Source organism: Dioscorea cayenensis, chromosome 19 (genome assembly GCF_009730915.1).
Source record: "Dioscorea cayenensis subsp. rotundata cultivar TDr96_F1 chromosome 19, TDr96_F1_v2_PseudoChromosome.rev07_lg8_w22 25.fasta, whole genome shotgun sequence".
In the NCBI taxonomy this organism is placed as follows: domain Eukaryota; kingdom Viridiplantae; phylum Streptophyta; class Magnoliopsida; order Dioscoreales; family Dioscoreaceae; genus Dioscorea; species Dioscorea cayenensis.
The window spans coordinates 24,760,449-24,782,192 of NC_052489.1; the positions used below are offsets into that span (position 1 = coordinate 24,760,449).

The 21,744-nt window shown below is 37.5% G+C and overlaps 1 protein-coding gene across 1 annotated transcript; it reads right to left on the reverse strand.

Moving 5' to 3' along the window:
• Positions 1 to 15,188: 15,188 nt before the first annotated feature.
• LOC120249490 (14-3-3 protein 6-like) lies at positions 15,189 to 17,722 on the reverse strand. Its single transcript, XM_039258018.1, has 4 exons — positions 17,188 to 17,722; positions 16,616 to 16,738; positions 15,603 to 15,719; positions 15,189 to 15,492 (listed from the first exon to the last, which is right to left on the reverse strand). The coding sequence occupies exons 1-4, from the start codon at positions 17,668 to 17,670 to the stop codon at positions 15,439 to 15,441; spliced, it is 777 nt and encodes a 258-aa protein (XP_039113952.1). The 5' UTR covers positions 17,671 to 17,722; the 3' UTR covers positions 15,189 to 15,438.
• Positions 17,723 to 21,744: the final 4,022 nt, after the last annotated feature.

Below are 21,744 nucleotides of genomic sequence, written 5' to 3' on the forward strand. Positions count from 1 at the left end.
ATTGACTAGTGGTTCGTTCAGTATGAGATTATTGTTTTTAGTTTATCTATTTTTTTAAATAAAAAAATAAGAATTAAAAAATAAAAAAATAGATAAAAACGATATCAATGATTTATTAATTTATCGGGCATCAATTCTCAGATAGAGAGATTGTGTTTTACTAAAAAAAGATAAGTACAAACTTTATATTTAGGTATTGAGTTTTACTAAAAGATGAGTTCGAACTTAATATATACACATTATTAACGTGATTTATTTTGTATTTTATTATTGAGTTTAACATAATAACATCTTAAGACTAATTTGTCGTGGTAATCTTTTCTTGTTTTTTTAAATATATAAAGAAAAAAAGTTAAAAAAACAAATGACCTAGTAGAATTTGATCTCCTGTGAATGCCAAATGTTAAACATCATCCGAAGAAAAGCGCACACATTACTTGCGCACTCCTTCACTCTCCATTACTTTGTCATAATTATTAGATTATCGGTAATGACATAATTATCGATGATCATCTAATGACCAATTATATTTTTATATTTATTTTTAAAATTATTTATATATATTTATAACTTTTTTTAGTTTGTAATAATATCCATATAAAAAAAATGTTTGTAATAATAATATTATTGAAATATATTTATTTATTTATTATGTATTTATTTTTGGTTTTTTAAATCATCTTCTTGCATTTGTTAACTCCATCGCTCATATTATTGTATTTATTTAAGATAATTATTAATGGATTATCTAATAATATTATTATTTTAAAAGTTTTTTATTTAATATAGTTGACAAAACTCTATTCATCATGTGTGATAGGAATTTGAATTCCTAACCTTCCATAGAATTAGGGCTGCAATCGAGCCGAGCCGAGCCGAGACGAGCTGAGCTTTGAAGTGTTTGAGCTCGGCTCGACATAATTAGCTATAGACTCGAGCTCAGCTTGAGATAGTAAAACTAAGCTCGAGCTCGGCTCGAAAAAACTTATTTATGCTATAAAACATGTCGAGCTCGAGTTCAACTCAGTAACGAGCTTGTTGCTTTATTAAATCATATTAAGCTCGAGTTTGAGCCTCGTGTCGATGCAAAGTTTGAGCTTGATCTCAAATTCAAATCAAAAACACCATAAATTTATTCAATATTGTTAGGTATGACGACGTGGATTGACATTAAGTAACAAGCCAAGAGGTGACATGGCAAAGGAAGATGACTTGACAATGATGATTTGGCAAAAAGGAGAAGTGACTAGGATGATGATGTGGCTAAAGCTTGGTGATATGACATGAGAAAATATGACGGCTAGAAGATCATGATGGGAGACTATGTTTAGTGAGATTCCTCTCATGGTTCATGTAATGATTAACTAATTGTGGAAATCGTATCAAGTTAGAAGGATCTCTTCAAGAAGGGTAAGTTTTATCTTAGATATGATTGTATCTATCATTGGCAAGATCTGAGATGATAAATCATGTCTTTGGTAAAACTCCTTTAATGAAAGATCTATTTTAAAAGAGAAGAATATTCTATTGTTGGCAAGAATAAAAGATCATCATGAAGATTGCATGGAACTTAGTTTGGTGTAAAGCTATGAACACACAAACTAAGATAGGCAATGACAAGCCAATGTGATTATCAAGACCATATTTACCAACACAATTTGAAGAGAGATCTAAGAGCTAATTATGGGCTGGAGCTATTCAAGGAGACAAATCATATATGGGAGATTGATTGAAGATTACTTGAGATTTGATCGAAGATTCAAGATCCAAGCATGGATGATCAAGATCACGCTCGAAGATATCAAGGCTAAACTTAGATCAGATGAGATCAAGTTTAGTAACGATATTTCCATCACTCAAATAAAGATCGATGGGAAGATCAAACGTAGACCAAGTTTGGAAAGAAGATCGAGAGATCTTCGGCGACCATCTTTGGTGAGATGGTTACGTGTGCCTTGGTAGGCGGTTGCAAGAAGGAGGAGCTCAGGACGAGTTAACTGCTACGAAACGGATTGAAGGAACCGGGAGAGTTGAAGGTGTCGCAAGTTCGAGTGTAAATCGGCTAGAACTCACCATGTTTAGTAACGTGGCAATGTTGCAAACTCGTAGGTTGCAATATCTAACTTTGGAAAGTATCCAAGTTAGGGAAGCCGCTGAGAATTCTAAAAAGAGGAAGGATCAGCTGGACGAGAGTGCTGCCTATATAAGACATCCCGCTCAAGATTTAGAATGAGCCACAAGTGATAGACCTTTGGTGAGGGTCGAGGAGAGTCGACATCTGGGTAATCTTAAAAAGGATATTCTTTGTCTTGAGTGAGTAAGGAGTGTTGTACTCTTTTATTCTATAACCCTTTTTAGTGGATTGTTTCTCGTAGCTCTGCCCTCCGTGATGTAGACAAGGTTGTACCAAACCTGGGTAACCAACTCGTGTGTCTTCTTTCTCGCTTTGATTTTGTGTGTGCTTCATATTCTTGTGAGTTTTTGAGTAACTCTCTTAAACAAACTAACCCACCAAAACTATCAAATACAAATCAAAAATAAAAATTTAAAAAAATATTTTTTTGGCTACAATATTTCAGTGCTAGCTTGCTCATTAGGAGGCTCGCGAGCCTGCTCGATAGAGCTAGTTTGTTATAAGGCTCGTGAGTATGCTCGTTAGCCTCCTAACGAGCAGGCTTGCGAGCCTTAACGAGCCGAGCAGCATGTGGCTCGAGCTTGGCTCGTTTATAAATTCGAGCTCAAAAATTATGCTCGAGCTCGGCTCATTTAGTTAATGAACGAGCTTTCTTTGAGCCAAGCTTCGAGTAGCTCATGAACGGCTTGGTTCATTTGCAGCCCTATATAGAATTCGACGCCCTATCATTAATTTATATCTGTTAGTGCAACCGCACTATAATTGGCATGATTTGACACATAGTCAAGGATAATTGGCATAATTGATGACATGACAAGGCATGATGACATGGCAAGGAGTCTTGAGTTAAAGGCAAATATCTTGAAAATCTTGATGGAGTTATTTTTGGCAATGTATTACAACTTGAAGAGAAGATCATATCAAGACCATATTTAAGGTAATTTGATTAAAGACTAAATATGGATGGTGCTTAATTAAAGAAATACCTATCAATGGTATGATTGAAGGCTATTAAGGGCAAGATTCGAAGACATGCCTATTGTTGGCATGATTGAGTTGATTGATCAAGATCTTTCTGGGAAGATTCGAAGGGCAAACTTGGGGTGAATCGAAGACTAAGTTTGGCAAGTTTCATGAAGACACACAAGGATGTGCTCCCCTTGCGAGGGGTCTGTGTGATGAGGAACCCAATCAGTAGGCTAATGCACTGCAATCGGATCTGGGAGATTTAGCTGCACTCGACTCGCACTCAAGCACGACCGAGAGGTTGATTGGTCTCGAGGTCATCTCGCAACGCAATCCGTAACCTCACTCAAGTCGCTAGCTAGGGGCCATGTTGCAAACTTATGTTACAACAGGAGTCTGCAATAGCTAATTTCGGAAGGTTTTTTTAAATTAGTAGTCACGTGAGATTCTAAAAAAAGGTATGTGCTATATTTGGGACGTTGAGGTGTCTATATAAGCTACTTTCTCGAAGATTGTGTGTAGCTCTTGTGGAGGAGAGAGTGTGAGCACTAGACAATCTAAAAAGAGCAGTGATCTTTATTGTTGGGAGAGTGAGTGACAAATGTTTGTACTCATCTATTTTCACCTCTTTTAGTGCATTGTTTATCTCCGAGCTTGGCCCCCAGACGTAGGCAAGTGGATGCCGAACTGGGTTACCAATCTTGTGTGACTCCTTCTTGTTTGGTTTGTGTGAGGTTTCTATGAATGTTTGAATGTCCTCTAAACCATAAACCACATCGGTGAAACTAACAATATCAATATTGCCAAAAGTTAATTATAAAAATATACAACTATTGAAAAAAAAAGTTTTTTTTTTGACAAATGAGTAACAAGTGTGGGGATATGTTAAGATACAAGCTTAATAAAAATCGATACATTTACTTTGTGTGGAATTTGATGTTCATTCTCAAGTTCTTTCCGAAATTAACACCCTCCTTCTACGAGCCCTAGTTTACAAGGGATCATGTACCGATAGGCCAAGAGTGGGCGGCCACTTTTTATTTCTCATATTATTCAACAAATAATCATAAGAAAATTAATACAAATATCATGAAAAGAGAGTGTTTCCAAATGCGTTTTTTCACCCAAATGCTTCATGGCCGAAGATTTACGGGTAAATAGCACCCAGGATATCATGCCTGGAAAGAATCAAAAGAAAACAATAAGGAAAGATGCCCAAACAAACAATCAAGACCATTCTATTAGAAATGAATGGATAGGATTGCTCTGGTTACCTTAATGCGCCGAAGAGTGAAGTCAGTGTGGTAAAGCAACGTACACATCTTTAGCCTCACCTCCCACGCTATAGGTGGTGCCACCTCCACCTCGCGTGTCCCCGCCCGCCTGCTCACCGCCATCGCCATCAGTACGCCACCGCCCACCAATATAAGTCAAGTTAACACCAAAGGATAACTCACAGTGACACATTTCATCTAATAGAAACATGAGTATAAATTATTATTGATAATTATTTTAGTTCTAACATTGTTTATTATTTCTATTTAGACAATTCTAAAAAAGACAGAAGAAAAGAGTTTAAAATAATAAGGGAAAATTACTGTTCACAACTCGTAATTTTCAAAACTTCCCAAAAACCCCCTTCAACTTTTGCACACCCCGGACAGCCCTCCGTTATATTTTACATTCCTTTTCACCCCCGCCGTAAGTTGAAGTGGGTCTACTGATATGAAATTCTTTTTGCCCTTGCAAAAAGGTGGGAAAAATGGTGCCTCAATCATAACTTTCTTTATGCATAGTTTTTTTCAAATGCTTCCTCGCTTGCTTTTTTTCTCAAACAAAGTTTAGAAGGCTCATATCTTGTTCTTCTTGTTCTTGTTCTTGTTCTTGTTCTTCTTCTTCTTCTTCTTCTTCTTTTTTTCTTCTTCCTCATTTGGTGTATTCAATTTTAGCTCTTCCGATTAAATTATGGAGAGTTTTTGTGCTATCGCTAGATACAACGGGAGAGACGAGTGCTAATGTTCACTGGAGTCGACTTGGGAATCAAAGCGTTAATGAAAATATGAGCGATGGGGGTCCTCGATATTTCCCGTGTCGTGGTGAAGTTTATCACAACCCGATGGACATAAAACGGTATGTCTCATATAAAACGAGGTTGACTTCCAAACAAGATGTGTCACGTGCACTCCATCTTCAAATGTTCCGTTGTTGATCTTGTTGTCGAGATGTATGACGTGGCATCGTATCCCACCGAAAATGAGTTCTTCTCGCTGTAAGTTTCTTCTCGCTTATGTTTATATAGTTGTAGAAGTTAATTATTGTTTATTATCCCCTGCCACCGCTTACATTTATCAAGTTTCCATTTAAAACACTATTGCCTCCGATTAACTTATTAACTTATTATTTAACTTTTTGTTTTAACGCTTAAGATTTATGTTTATCGCTTAAATATCGATCGTGTTCGCTTAAACTAAAGTGTTGGCAGGAATTCAACCGGCACGCTCTGCTCCACATCATGGCGAGCCTCGAGGGTGTGGCATGCCTTCCTTCCTCATCCGATCGTCAAGTGTTGTCGCTGGATATCGGACAATGTTTTGAAGGCGCTGAACATTTCGTAGACGCACTTAGGAATTTTGCAATCAAAAGGAATTTTGACTTCAAATTATCAAGAACGAGAAACACCGGGGCGATCGTGGAAGGAAGCTTCGACTTCAAAAATGGCGATAAAGAAGCTATATTCCCCATACCGATACAACGACAGTCGATGGATGAAAAATCGCGAATCAAGCGCTTATGACACCGCGACGTAGAAGGCAACCCGGGTGTCCTCAGACGAAAGAGGATCGAGTCGAAGCGCCCCGAGGTCCGCAAGTTGCGTCTAGTAGCTATTGCCACGCTTTCGTGTCACAATCGCAGATCGTGGAATGAACTGCATGTCGACTCAGGCATCGTGTATATACTTCTTATTATTGTTTAAATATCGAACTTTATATTTAAATATATCTCTTACGCTTTTAAATATTTTATTCTCCTGCTTAACTCGTTATTTTTTTATCGCTTAAAATAAATTTGTATCCACTTAAAATGTACAACGGGATGGTGCTAGCGGTTCCCCTGCGTGACTAATACACGCCCTGTTCCCCAAGCCGCTTCCACTCCCCGTCAGACATAAAAATCGAACATTACATTAAGTAATAAGGATATTTTTAAATGTAAAAATATTAAGTATATTTTTTGTTGTAATTACATTGATATTATTAAATAATAAGGATATTTTAAACGTAAAAATATTAAATTTAAACAGAGAAACCTAAACTTAAATCGTAGAAAAACGAAAGTTAAAGTGGCAAAAAGTTATCATTATACGCTTAAAATGAATGTTGATATTAGCCGATAATGAAAATGAAAATGAAATAGTAACCCTACCTCGATAATGTACCCTCATGGACTACAATATCATCCAACAAGAATGTAACCTCAAAAACGAAATGTAATGAATTTAATTGAATTTAGATACATGTACATTTACATCGACAAAAATTTGTCATGTTCTTCGAAAAAAATGAATCGAATTTAAACCGGTTTACATTCAAACTATTACACCTATATAACGACTATGACCCCCGCTATGCGACACTCCTTCTCGGGTTCGCTTTTACACAAGAAAACTGGAGTTTAAAACAATTACATTGATATTTACACAAATGAACTATATACTTAAACACCGAAAGTGTATCTTAAAACAACGAATCGAATTATTAAAGAAAGAATCGTGGTATACAAATATAGAAAGAACGACTAAGAACCCGCTCATAAGACTCCTCCGGCCGGATGCCTACCGCCTCCCTCCCTAAGTATGCGGAAACATACCTTAATCGCAGATCAGGGACGCCACTGCAGTACCAGTAGCTTCTCACCGCGAGTAATCGCCGATAAAACCGCATGACATAGACGCCGCAATGACACTTCCTTTTTTTCTCGTCAGGGGCTTCAGTGTCGCGAACAAGCTGGGTACTTTTATGGTCGCCGACTCGCCCAACTCCATGTCGATACAGCAGGTCGAATAGGTTCCACTGCCGAGATATACAAGTTCATATTAGAATGCCGATTATTTACCTAACACTATTACACAAAACACAAATTATTAAAGCACTTACCATTTCTAGCGTTGCTTTTTATCGTGATTCTTCGCTTTGGCACTGAAGAATAATGCTTGTATTCTTGTTTTTTTCATTGTCAAGGACTTTACTTTACATGGAAGTGGTCACTCATAATTATCGGGAGGACGACGATGTCCACTTCATGCAAGTCATGCGCCGCGCATCTCCAATCATAGCCATCGTGGATTCATGCGCGCCGTCGCCTTTGCTTTGACATGAACAAGGCCAGCCGTCGGTGATGGAGGCGCCGCCTTTATAACGAGTATGGCACTACGCCATCGCCTTTTCGCAAGATACATACGAACGCGCCCATCACATCGCTCCCGCGACTCATCTCCTTCCCTCGAAAGCGTGTCGAATAGATCGCCCGTGGTGCCGACAGAGTCATTCTTCCACACGCATGCTGCTGTGGTTGAACGGAACAAAGACATGTAAACAATGTTGTAAGTATAAAAATTAAACGTTAAAGTATAAACTTTAAATTCTATATCGAATGTTTAAACTAGAATCTGTAATATTTAAAGGGTATCACTTATAAGTTAAATGTTATCTCAGAATTTTAAACGTTAACGCTCCTACTTAAATGGTAACTAAAAACAGCTTTTTAAAAACAATATCATAAAAACTTCAAACTTACTCATGTCCATAGGGCGCTCGAGGAAGATCCTTATCAACTCCCTCGTCAGACTTTATCGAGGCGCGATCATCTAACGATTTTTCTTCTGAACGAAGACTTTCCCAAGTTCTTCTACTTTTTATTGGCTTCCTTTAATGGGAGGGCACGACTCACAAAGATCAACGGGAGACACTTCCTTACATGCTTCTTGTTCTTGTGGGATCGTGTCTCCGCTCGACGTGGCACGGCCACCGCTGGTTCCACCGCGAATTCCACTTCGCTGAGGATAGACTCAACGACCTTCTCAACCGTGAGTTCCACTTCAAGCAGAAGATCAATGGGAGACACAACGTTGTCCGGGTTGTTCTTCTTCATGGATTGTGTCCATCTTTGATGCCAGATCGTCAGCGCTCGTGCCCACCGATGCATGATGTCATCAACAACTGTAGTCGACGATCTTTTTCCACCGCGGCAAACTCAGCGCCATCTTCAATCTCCTCCACCGCGATGGGCATGTCATCAACGCTAATCAACATCACCACCGATGGTGTCAGCCGATGGTGGCCGCTATTATTTCATCGTCACCCCAAGACGTGGAGACGCGAGGCATTATTGCTTTTCCTCTTTTTGCAAGCTTCTTCGAACGAGGCCGCTTCAAGGGCCACCCCGATGATGTCCCTCGCTCGCCGAACTCCGACGGCGATCCGTCCCCGTGCTTCATTTGTTCAAGGGAAGGCGCAATGATCATGATCGCGACCGGCCTTCCAACGCCTCCACCCGAGCTGACAAGCCGAGGGAACTCTGCTCATCAAAACCGCAAGCCCGCATGTAGAGTTGCAAAGCGACATCCTCGCCCAGCGCCGGCAGTGGGAGCCGCCACGCTCGGGGCCGACACTGCCGGGGAAGCCACGGCCGGGCAAGGGCTGGGAGGGCTCTCCCGGCCTCGACGAACGCGCTTTTGGCCTCGGAAGGTGGAGAACGCGGCCCAGCCACAAGCAAGCGAAGAGGTCGCCTCCTCATCTTGCTTTCGAGCAAGCGGGCTTCCCGGAGCAATAGCATCCCGACCGACGATTGGCTCGAACAAATACTTTTTCATCAAAGATTCACGAACCAAACTCGTGAAACTAGCATGTGTAAAGCAAACAATCTTAGCTGAAATTATTTAGTTTAAAACAATTAAAACTATATTTACACATGTAACTCGGGATATTTAAACGTTATAACCTATTGTGTTAAACAGAAGAACAAACAAATTAAACATTAAACTAAAAAGTTTAAACCGTGAGTTGAACAAAGTTAAACGGTAAGTTATAATGTTAAACGATAGATGAATAAAGTTAAACGGTAAATGATATGGTTAAACGTTAACGCCTCACGCTTAAAACAAAAATATTTTTTTGAATTATTACCTCTTTCCTTCGAGAGACGACAAACTCGCCTCTATCGCCGCTTTCTTCCGTAGTATTTTCACCGTAGCACAAAGATCCTTGGGATCTCGCAGAAACGGACTTTCTTTCCGTGCTCCGGCCACCAGAAACTGAGATGTTAAGCGCCACCGCCAACCCTTTAACATACCCGGTGTCGGGTCTTCTTCCCCGCGCATCTAGATCGCGACTCTGACAGCGGCTGTGGTACTGTCCTCCATAAGCCACTTGTGCGCCGCCATGCTCACGCGTAGCGCTCCCCATTCCGTGTAGATCATCGACATAATCAACGCATCCAGCTTAGGAACCGAAAGCAGTGAGGTATTTGGGAAAGAGGATTGTACCCACGAGGTACACCATCAAGAGTTCGCAAAAATTCTCCTCTTCTCCCTCCGCTCCAACGAAGGTCAAGAGTTGCTCCCGACGGAGTCTCTGTGTCTCTCGAGACGCCTTCGATAAATACCTCTTCGAAAGTCGACCGTGTTTTCTTCTCTCAAAACACGATCGCCTCCCCATCGCAACGCAGCCAAGAACGATCGCACATCTTCAGCCCGAAAGTCACGATGCTTTTTCCCGATCCCGAATTTATCGCGGTTATCGATCTCCTCGCAACGAGAGTCAAGAAGGGCCCGCTCTTGGTATATGCAGCCTTCCAACTCAAGAATGCCGCGAATCTGTCCTTCTGATGATCTCCCAGGTGTCGAGGGATCATGTGAACTTTCAATTCAGCCCACGGTCTCCACTACACGGGTGTCAAGTAGCATCGCCCTATTAACTAGATCGACCGCCATAATCACAAACCTCGCGACAATAACAAAGACATTGTTAAGCTGGAAATGTAATTTGTTAAACGGTAAACACTCAGTCCTTAAACACCGATATCATTTTTAAGTAGTGACGTATACTATTAAACGAGATACAAATAATTAAACGGAGACGTAACTAACTTAAACGGTAAAGCTCATTGTTTAAACGGAGACCCTCATTTTTTTACAATCGCAACCATATCAACCGAAAGGGTAAACGTAGATTATAAACATTACACAAAAGCACAACAATCGGAAAACCATTTCGATCGTATACATAGATCGAAAATGTAAAACAAAAACAAAAAAACCCTAGCCGAGACATCTCCCTCGCAGACTAACAAAACCCCAAACCCGATTAATCCCCCCGAAAGCTTCAATGTCTTCCAACAAAAAACAAAAATCACAAACCAAAACCGAAAAAAATGTCTCTTCGTAATAGTAATAGTTAACAAAAACCATAATGAATACCTTATACCGCAGTGACTGAAATGCCGAATACTTGCACGGGACTTCTTCTTCGAGACGCGGTGGAAAGGGAAGAGTGCCGGTGGGAAGAGAAGAGTCGAGACGCGAGTTGAGTTTGAGTCGCGAGTTGAGAGAAGACAAGCAAATTGTAATGCCTAAGAAAAACCCACCCACTTTCTCTCACACCGAAATGGAGTGCAGCCACGACTTCCCTGCAAGGGCATTTTCGTCCATAAAATTTTAAATACACTCCGCTTAATGCCGATCACGTACTTTTGGGGGTTTCAAAAATCATGGAGTTGAAAAGGAAGGGGTTTTTTGGTATTCCGAAACTATGGGGGTTTGTTTGGCAATTTGGCAAAGTTGTAGGGTTTTTTTGGTATGGTTATTGGCCATGGTTTTCTTTTAAGGGTTATGTACTTATGTTGCTATGTGATCATGGCGGATAAAAACTCTATATTATATTGAATAGGTATTTATAGGAAGATCACAAGGTTGAAGGTTGAGGAAAACGTATCATGGGCTAGGCAAACGAGATTTTTATAGGTCTGAGTTTTATCTGCAACAAAGAATCGAATTGTTTATTTTATTAAAAAAATGATATTGTTATATCTTGTCATTTTGGCTATCCATGTAGGCAGGTTATTTGACTTTAATTTATGAGTTTAATATAAAATTCTAGTTTGTGATTAAAAAACGATGCAATTAATCATCTCCGCAATTTGGAAGTGGTAATTCATTGTTTTTCCTAATTGGAATGTCGAACATGGTTTGGAATTTATGTAATTTAATTAAATTGTAGCTTTCAAACCCAATCTTTAGCACACCAAACTTTATTTTCAAACACCCCTCTGTCTGTACTGCTCTGAATCGTGATCCTCGGAATGACTTTTGGAGGGGTTGGCGGCATGATTGGAGCCTCAAAGTTTTGCCTTGCATTAAACCGTTTATATAAAAACTTGCTCACGGCAAACTTATTATTGGTCCCTACAGTATCACCTCAACATTGGTCCCTTCTCAAACTGTTCTTTTTGCGAGCTATCTAAGAAAACAACCGAGTATGTGACACACTCCTTTGCGTGTGTGTACCGTAAGTACACGGATTATCAAAGTAATAAATAGGGGATAGTTGTTAGAAAGCAAATAGTGAAGCTATTTAGCTAAAGAGTAAATCAATTTTTGAGTGAGTGAACAATACTAATGCAAATAAAAGTAAAGAAGAAAAAGAAAAGCGCAATAGGTATAAGGAGAGGCAATCGATAAGAAAATAGGGTACCCGAATATTCCTCACTCTAGAACTATTGTTTCAAATGCAAGACTACTAATTATGCTTCCAAATTAAAGTTTAATGAGTCACGAAAATCCAAAAACACATGGTCCCAAATAAGGTCAACCGTGACTAACCCTTACACTATGCCCCGACAAAAAGGTATCCTCTCAACGTCTTACATTGTGCGGGATTGTATGAAGCTCTATGGATTCCAAGTGATAAACCCTATTCCCTAATATAGATCTAACCGTTTAGTCTAGGCGAAAAACCCCTAATCACAATTAAGCCCCAGCAATAAAGTTTACTTCAACACTTCACTTTGTTGTTTGCGCAACTAAACCCCGGTGGAGTTTGTCTCTTAATAGTTTACTCTATCATTACCGTAAAGAATTCTTGGATCGTGGAGGTAGGATAAACCACATCATAAGGGAAAGGAGACGTTCCACTACCTCTCGACCCTCTCCAATCTTGCTTTGTCTAATCCTAATGGTGTGTCACTCATCCACAAAGATTGGCAAAATAAATTATCAACCCTGGTGCCACTCTAAGGGAAAATCAATACAACAAGCATTGAAGGTTGAAACTCAATTAAAACATCAATTAAGAAAGCAAAATAAGAGTCAATGAAACAAAATCATCCTACGGGTTACAAGTCCAAGCACCCACTAAGGTTTAGCTCCCCATGGAGCAATACACAATCAACAATAAAATTGAAAGTAAAAACATGCTATCAATAGATAAACCCCTCCTGTAGTCCGTATCGATGGTCTTGTGGAGCCACCTCGTTTTCTCCAAAGGTTCCCTTATCAAGCCTAGGGCACACCTCGCTGAATCGATGCAGACGAAAGCTCCCTCAATAGCTCTCTTCCAAAGAAACGTGATGTCGAAGGTCGTAGAACATCTCTAAAAACCTAGGTAAATACTTTCCAAACCCTAGCCGCGAGTGCCTCCTAAGGTGGGCAAAAGATGGGAAAAAGATTTTTCAATAACTCTCAAAACGCGGTATTTATAGGGGCTGGAATCAGGCATCCACACGGTCGTGTGGAATTTCCACACGGTCGTGTGGATTTCCAGAACTTTTTTCCTGCGAGCTGTGAACAGAAATTGCTACAATAATTTTGCTGCATCGATTTACTGCAGTAAACTACTACAGTACTTTGCCAAAATGCTCTCATTTTCACTCTTTTCATCGAGGTCATATGAATGGGCACACATTCATGGGGTAGATCTTGTCGCGTCTTCAATGAAACCACATTGACGAAGCTCTTGCTAGTATTGCACAAGTTGGAACAAATGAGTGGCACTGCCTTTGTGCCCCTCCACTTTGTATATTCTCTTGAGCACAATGGAGTTTGCCACACACCCACATGTCTTTGAGCACAACTTGTGTCTTCACCTTTGTTCAACCCAAGAACTTCATCAACAATTACATCCACGATCTACTTTTGCTTCCTTTCATTCAACTTTGTCTCCACAACCCTACATGCACAAAAGAACACAAATACACCCGAATAAGCGATAAAATCTAATATAAGTGATGCTCGATGTAAGAAAAGAATATTTTGTATTACTTATACAAAAGCACTTATCAGCATGTCTTATGAAAATGTTCTAAAATTACTCAACTTTGGCATGCTTTGTTTTTACGGCTTGGTCTCAATCCTAATTTAGCAACCTTCTTGCATAATGGCAGTTGGCTTTCTTCCCCTCTTAACCCTTGGGTGAAAGCCATGATTGCTTCTTTTGCCTGGCTTCTTTGGAAGGAGAGATGTAACTTGATCTTCAAAAATTAGGCTCCTATTTTCAACTCTATCATTTCCAAGGCTACGGCTCTATGTGCTGATTTTTTCAAATCGTCTAACAGTTTGTTCAAGGAATGCTCTAAACTTTCCCCTCCTCGTAATTCAATCACCATCTTTACTAATGCTTCTTGGATCGCGAATACGAAAGAGGTTGGTTTAGGTTTCATTATTATCTCTAATCTAGGTTCTATTCTAGTTGTAAGAAGCTCATGAACTACTAGCAACTCTCCTATTCAGGCAGAAGTTGTTGCTGTCAATATGGTTTTGCATATGTGTTTCAACTTTGGTTAGAGTCCAAACAGAATCTGTTGGTGATAGCCCAGGGGTTGTTCATTTGATCAGAAACTTCACCCCTGGTATTGCTTGTTGTCTTATTGAAGATCATAAATCTCTGAGGACTATCTTGAGGAATTTTCCCAACATTCTTTTCTCAACTATTTCAAGGGAAGATAACACCATCACGGATGCACTTGCAATTCATAAAAGACAGCTTCATTCCCTATCCCATTTCTTTCAAGACTTGGATCAACCAGCATGGCTTAAGACCTCTATTTGTAGAAGAGTTACTCCTTCTGCTTAAAGCCTTGTTTAGATTGGCTTATCAAAAAAGTACTTTTTTTAGTTTAGTAAAAGTGCTTCTGAAAAAAAGTGCTTCTCCAGAGTAAGTTAAACACTTTTTATATTTCCTGTTTTGATTATCTTTTATGTAGAAGTAGAAGTTCGTAAAAAAATGTCTTAAAAAAATAAACTTTTTATTTTATAAAGTGTCGTTATTACTTATTGAAAAAAACTATTTTTTTCAGCTTTTTAAGATTTTTTTATTTTTTTTCGGAAAAAAATCAATACAAACATTTTTAAAACCCAGAAGTGCTTAATTTATAAAAATACACTTTTAAGTTTTTCAAAAAACCAATCCAAACTGTCCTCTCAAAAGTACTGGGAATATTCACGTTGTCAACTTGTACTCTTTTTTTTCTCTGATTGTTAAAAGTATATAGTTAACCTCTTCAATTACAACCTCCATGGCTTAGCTTAGAAACTAAACTGCCCCTTGCGATTAGCGCTCTTAAATAAAAAAAATAAATTAATTTCCAAAGATTGAATTTTTAACAAAATTTTAATAAATAAATAATTAAAATAAGATATTAAAAAAAAACGGCGCGGAATAGAATCCACCATGACAGCCTCTCTCTCTCTCTCTCTCTCTCTCTCTCTCTCTCGTGGTCCATACACGTAGTAACAGTAGCTTGAAAACAACTTATTTGGAACCGAGTCAATGGGGTCTACTGTCTACTACAGCGACCCACACCCAATCCGAATCCATCGCTCGGTTTGGACCATACTTGCCGACCTGTTTACTTATTCATTTGATGTTCAACTTCAAGTCTCATCCTCAACAATGTTTGTGATATCACATTCTCCGTTTATTTTCATCATCCACTTTCCTATTTATTGTTGAAATTTATTATCTACACATGGAAATAAAGTCTATCATCACATGCCGCCAGAAAATGCATATAAAAGATAAGGCATTGGAAGAGCATAAAAACCAGAAGACAAACTCAAGCAATCTGAAATCGAATCATAATAGCAGCAAGCCTACTGATGCACCATAAAAAAAAGAAAAAAAAAAGTTTGTTCCACAAACTGGAAATTAGAACTTCAGAGGCCACTAAAACTGTGAGAGATAAAAACTCCCAAGAATCACAAGCGGCACATACCAAACATCATTGATTTGCTTATGCAACATGAGTAGCGCAAGCAAATGAACCCTGGTCAAAGCAATCACCCAAATCTAGCTTTCATCCTCAGGTTTGGTTGTCTCCTTGATTTCATCAGTTCCATCATCCTGATGAGAATGACAGACAGACATAGCTCAGATCTGATCATAATCGATATGTACAAAACCAAAATTTACCAGAAAAATTTGCCCTCAAGTATTCATTAAGAACCATATACCTGCATATCAGACGTCCAAAGAGTCAGGTTGTCCCGCAGAAGCTGCATGATGAGAGTGCTATCCTTGTATGATTCCTCCCCAAGAGTATCCAGTTCAGCAATCGCTTCATCAAAAGCCTGAGATATAATTATAAGATATTAAGATGTAATGGACATATATATATATATTGGCAGGAAGCCAAGTCTTCGTGAAGGTTACTTGCATTGGAAATAAATATGACAATTAGCCCAAATAATAACAAGACAGTCTAAATTTCTGGGCACTACATCACCGCAAGGCAAATGTCAAAGCATAAACTTAATTTAGCGGCAAAAGAAAAGGACTGATAACTACTGGAAACAGAATAATTAGAAAAATTGAAGCAAAGGAAGAGAAAAGAACCATTATAGTAAGGTGTAACAGAAAATTAACACAAGGGCACCGATAAGCACAAGTCCCAGTAAAATGAAATCAGATACCATAAAAACTCCACCTCTAACCTCTTATAAAGATGTAAAAAATCATATTGATACTTAAAAGGAACAGATCTAAAGCAGAAAGTTTGATGATTTCGATAAATTATCAACCTAGAGTATTTGAGATAAACCCACACAAAAGTCTAGTTGTAATTATTGTAAGTTACAAGGTATGGAAGGAATGGAATTGAAATACCTCATTTTAGAAATCCCATTAAATTGCAACTAATCTATAAAGATGCAAATATGTAACTTTTTATGGGAATCTTAAACAAATAATCATCCAATTTACCAAAAGAGCAAGCAAGACAGCAGATACATAAATATTGAACAATGATAAATATATACAACCAGAAGCATACTATATAAGACCAATACAATAGCAATTAATCTTTATGACACAAACATGTAACTAGTTTATGAGAATCCTAAACAAATAATCATATAATTGATTAAAAGAAGAACCTGAACAGCAGACGCATAAAACCCAACTAATGATAAATAAACACAACCAGGAGCGTGGTATGATGTGAAAAAAAAACTCAAGAACAGCTCACCCTTTTTGCAAGATTGCAAGCTCTGTCAGGAGAATTCAAGATCTCATAATAGAAAACAGAGAAGTTGAGTGCCAGACCGAGCCGGATGGGATGTGTTGGCGGTAACTCTTGCACAGCAATATCCTACAAGAACAAGCACATTAGCAAAAAAATATCAAATCATAACCACCAATTCATAACCTAATTCATTTCATTGCCAGGACTCCAGATTTTCAACACCAGGAGATAGAGCCAATATCCAGAGCACAAACCATAGTAGATCAAGGTTTCTTTCCAGTGAAAGCCAAGCCAAAAAAATCGCCGCCATCATGCTCTCCATGTAAAATCAAATACTTTAAAAACCCTAGATCAATTCAATATTATCAAGAGGGGAAAATCAAGCAACAGACATCATCAAATCAAATCGACTCATGATGTCAATCCCAAACCCTAACATCAAGTCCATACCTTTCATTCAAAGGGGGAAAAAAGCATTAAGGAATTAAATAATTAAAGGCAAAATCAAGAAGATCAAGAGATCGATCAAGGATTATAAACCATCCCAACCCGATCTGATAGATTTGATGACAAACCTGAGCAGCCTTGTAAGCAGAGAGTGTGTTCTCCGCGGCGTCCTTCCGATCAGAGCCCGTCTTGAACTCCGCGAGATACCGATGATAATCCCCCTTCATCTTCAAGTAGAAGACCTTCGAATCCGACCCAGAGGCAGAAGGCACCAGTGACGAGTCCAAGAGCGTCAGAATTTGAGCACAGGTGTTGGAGAGCTCGGTCTCGATCTGGGATCGACACTCACGGATAGCAGCGACATGCTGTGCGTTGCCGCGGGTATCCTCCTTCTGCTCGATGGAGGACACGATGCGCCAGGACGCACGACGGGCACCGATGACGTTCTTGTACGCCACGGAAAGGAGGTTGCGCTCCTCTACAGAGAGCTCTTCCCCATCAGTGGCCGAGGCCACCACCTTCTCCATGAACTCCACCATCTCCTCATACCTCTCGGCCTGCTCCGCCAGCTTCGCCATGTACACATAATCCTCACGACTCGTCACCGCCATCGCCGGAAACCCAAACAAGAAGAAGAGAGAGAGAAAAAAGAAGAAGCAATGGCAAAGTGATCCCATGGTGGCTATATGGACTACGATATGGTACTTTGTGCTGCGGTGCAGTTTAATGCCATCAGAATCTATTACGTGGCGGATTGTTATTGGCATCATTTCTTTATATATATATATATATATATATATATATATATAAAGACTGATTTTTGAATTCTGGTTCAATTTTTTATACTATATAATATGTGCCCAAATTTAATCCACATAAATAAATTATTTTATCACCGATTTAGTTCTATTGCCATGACGTCGCTCGAGCCTGTTTTTCATTACTGTAGTATATTTTTCTTTTTTTGTTTTTTTATAAATAATTAATAAATGACTCTTATTTAAAGAAGTCAGGGCATATTGTCATCAGTGTCCTCACTCTACTCTACGTAAATTTTAAATTTAAATTTTTTATATTTTATTTTTTAAAATATGGTGGTGGATTTGGGAGAGATTCAGAGATTATTATGGAATGTTTGAGTAAATAAATATACTTTTAAAGATTTAAAAAAAAAATGGAAATGAGAGAGGCAATGAGATAAGAAGAACAGCTAAGCAAAGGGATGGCACAAGAGAGTCTGGGAAAGAGATGACAAAAGGATGCGTGAGAGAGACTGGAAAGTAGTGGGGTATATACAAAAGGGTGCACCGGAATTGGGATTGGGACCCATTTACCGACCGCCGGTGGGGACCCCACGTTTATGGATACGCTTCTTTGGCTTGGAGGCGTGGATCAAATGGTCGGCAAATTTTTATTATTTATTTATTTATTGGTCAAGTTGGGTAGGACTAATTTTTCGGGGTTTTTAATAAGTGTGTTTGAAATACTTAAAAATGATTGATATATTTTCTTTATCTTGTAAGATAGAATATTATTTAATGAAACCAGGGACGATAGAAGGAAGGATATTGGCCAGAGATTTTCCGCCCGTAGTTTCTCATTTTTCTTAAAATAATCTTTAAAAAAAAAATAAATTTGATAAATATAAAATTATTATCATGCTAATGGTATCTTGAATCTTGATTTATTAACATCTGGATTTTTTATGAATTATATAATTAAAAAAATTGTGCATGTGTGATTTGTCCATATTTATAAAAAAAATAAAAAATATATATTATAATAATTTTTAAATACATGTAATTTCAACTATATATATATATATATATATATATATATATATATATATATATATATATATATATTTTCAATATAAATTGTTCTCAATTACCACAATTCATACATTAAAAAAATAGTTTTAAATTAATGTGTTCTTAAAGAATTCCAATAATTTTTTGTTAAATCAATTTATATAATAAAAAATTATGACTTTAGATCAATTTTTTCACGCTCTTAATTCTCAGGGTAATCCATTTAGATCTGTCAATGCACATGTTGTTGCTAGCTTTACTAATCATTTATCGGTTTGTTTTAATGATCATGAAGACTCCTACTCCTGGTCTTTAGAAAAAAATGGTTCCTTCATCTGTAAAAATCCTTTTTATAACTTCTTAATCGATGGAGGAATTCGCTCCCGACTTTTATTCCAACTTCGGAAAAATTAAATCCCCAAAGAAAATCACTCTTTTCTCTGGCTTGCCTCGGGAGGATAAAATTTTAACACTTGAGAATCTTTTTAAAAAAGGCTGTAATCCTTTTGCCACTGACACATGTATTCTATGTCATAATAACTCAGAATCAGTGGATCATCTTTTATTAAACTGCGACATATTTGTTCGCATTTGGTCCTTCTTCAAATGTTCACTTAGATCTGAAACTTTACCTTCTTCAGTTTCAAATATCTGGACCTACTGGATTCCTTCCATAAACTCTATTCACAGGAATTTATGGGATCTCTGTTCCAGAGCCATCTTCTGGAACATTTGGCTAGAACGCAACAATCGTATTTTTAACCAAAAATGTGCACCTTCTTCTGCTATAATTCTTAAAACTGTTTATATGATTCTTTCTTGGATTTCTGCAGATTCTGAATCTCATCAACAAGAAGCCTCTGAAGGTGTTCAGAAGATAAAGCGCTCTTTAAACTTTTTGCGCTCCAGATCCGCTGACTTCACCGACGATATGGCGTCCAACTCGACTCAGGAGTAATTCGCTACCGCTGTCTCTAAGCTGGCCTCTGTCTCCTGATGGCTGACTTCGCCGGCTTCAGATTTCCCTGCCTTTTTCCTTTTCTTTTTTCTATGCTCCTTATTTTCCTCACCTCTGGTGAGGATAACTGTTTACTTTCTTCTCTTTTTGTTCTGCTTGTAATTTTCTCACTTGTACTTTATTTTTCCAGTTTCTTTCTTCATTAATAAATTCATGGTTTATCCACTTTATTCAAAAAAAAAAAAAAAAATTATGACTTGTTTTGTCTCATAATTCTTTAGAAAGGCCAAGAGAATAAAAAAAAAGAACAATGTTATAAATTCAAGGAAGGGAAGAAGGCAGGGAGAAGATAAGATGAGGGTCATCTATGAAATAGACTTTGATATTCCCCAGATCGCAACAAAAGTTTTTGAGTGAATCAAAAAAATTAATGAATGAATAAATAAAAATAATCTCACTAAAATATCTAATTTAAAAAGTGCAGCCTCTAAGTTCATAAAGTTATCATTGATATATCATTCGAGATAATTATAAATAATGGCAATTAGCCAGATGGTTTTTATAACTAAGTAGCATTGGACCTGTTAGAAAAGATGAGTATAAAAACATTCAAATTATTTACATTTGAGTCTAGTTGAATATAGTGATGATAAAAAATCCTTAATTGTGAGTTCAAGTTTATAACCCGCACCTCGTGTCATCCGACGAGGACAAGCGGATTTATATATTCAATTTTAGGTTTGTACATATACTCTTTTGAATAACAATGCTTGTCATATTTGTAAAAAAAAATATCCATTAAACTATAAACACTAGCGTAAGCTTATATTCGCTTTGCAGCCAACTCAAGTTCTAATCAGGACAAGTTTGAGAATGACTTTTATTATTATGACAAAAATTTTAGTAAGTCACTCAATTGTTTATATAGTAAATAAAAAGATACAATTCAATACTTATTTTTCCGATCATAATAAAAAATTTTAACCAACACGGAAGAAATTTTTGCCATAAATATTTTTCACCATATAATAATAATTATTTGTCTAAATTATTTATTTTATAATCCACTGCTATCTCTCATAATTTTTAGCATAATGAGATATCTCATCTTTATTAAATCTTACTCATATCGAACTCTTTTGAATTTTTCTTATTTTAAAAAATAGTAATAAAAATTTTCATGCGCTGGTTTACCATTTTGGGTGGGCGAGCAATTAGCGACTATTAATTTAAGCGTTAATAGTTTCCCACTCCTCATCAACTTTCAACTTGACTTCTTAAACTTTTTATATTTTTATATGCCCAATTACTCTATTAAGCCAATGTTATTTTCCATGGGGTAAAGTCGACTGGCGGGTATGGAATAAGAATTTTTTTTTTTTTTGAAAAGGTGGATAAATCACTTCAATTAAAGAGAGAACACAGTACAAAATCACATAGGAGATACAAAACCCACTCACACCACAAGAAGTGACACGAGCGACGAATACCCTCCTAGGTGCACAACGCACCCTCCCCTGCTCATAATTCACTATTCTATCCTCACAAATAAGCATATGTTTAATTTTTGCTTTACAATTATCGCCAAAAATTTAGTGTATTACTTTACAAAGCTAAAATGCTATTTATTTTCAAGATGCCACAGCTTCATTTCTTCTCTCTTGGAGCCACTATGCATTCTCAGTTAATGCGGTACTAACATGATACATTTGCCGCGAATTTTATAACTTTAATAAAAAAAGGAAAAAAATAATTTTATGAAGCAATTGATCACTTCATGATAAATTTTTTTTTTCTGCAATACTAGTTTATCAACAACAGTGTGGATCAACAATTATCTATTGTGATTGTTTATTTATTTATTTATTTATTTATTTATTTATTTATTTTTTGCTTTTAATCAGGAATTATTTGAG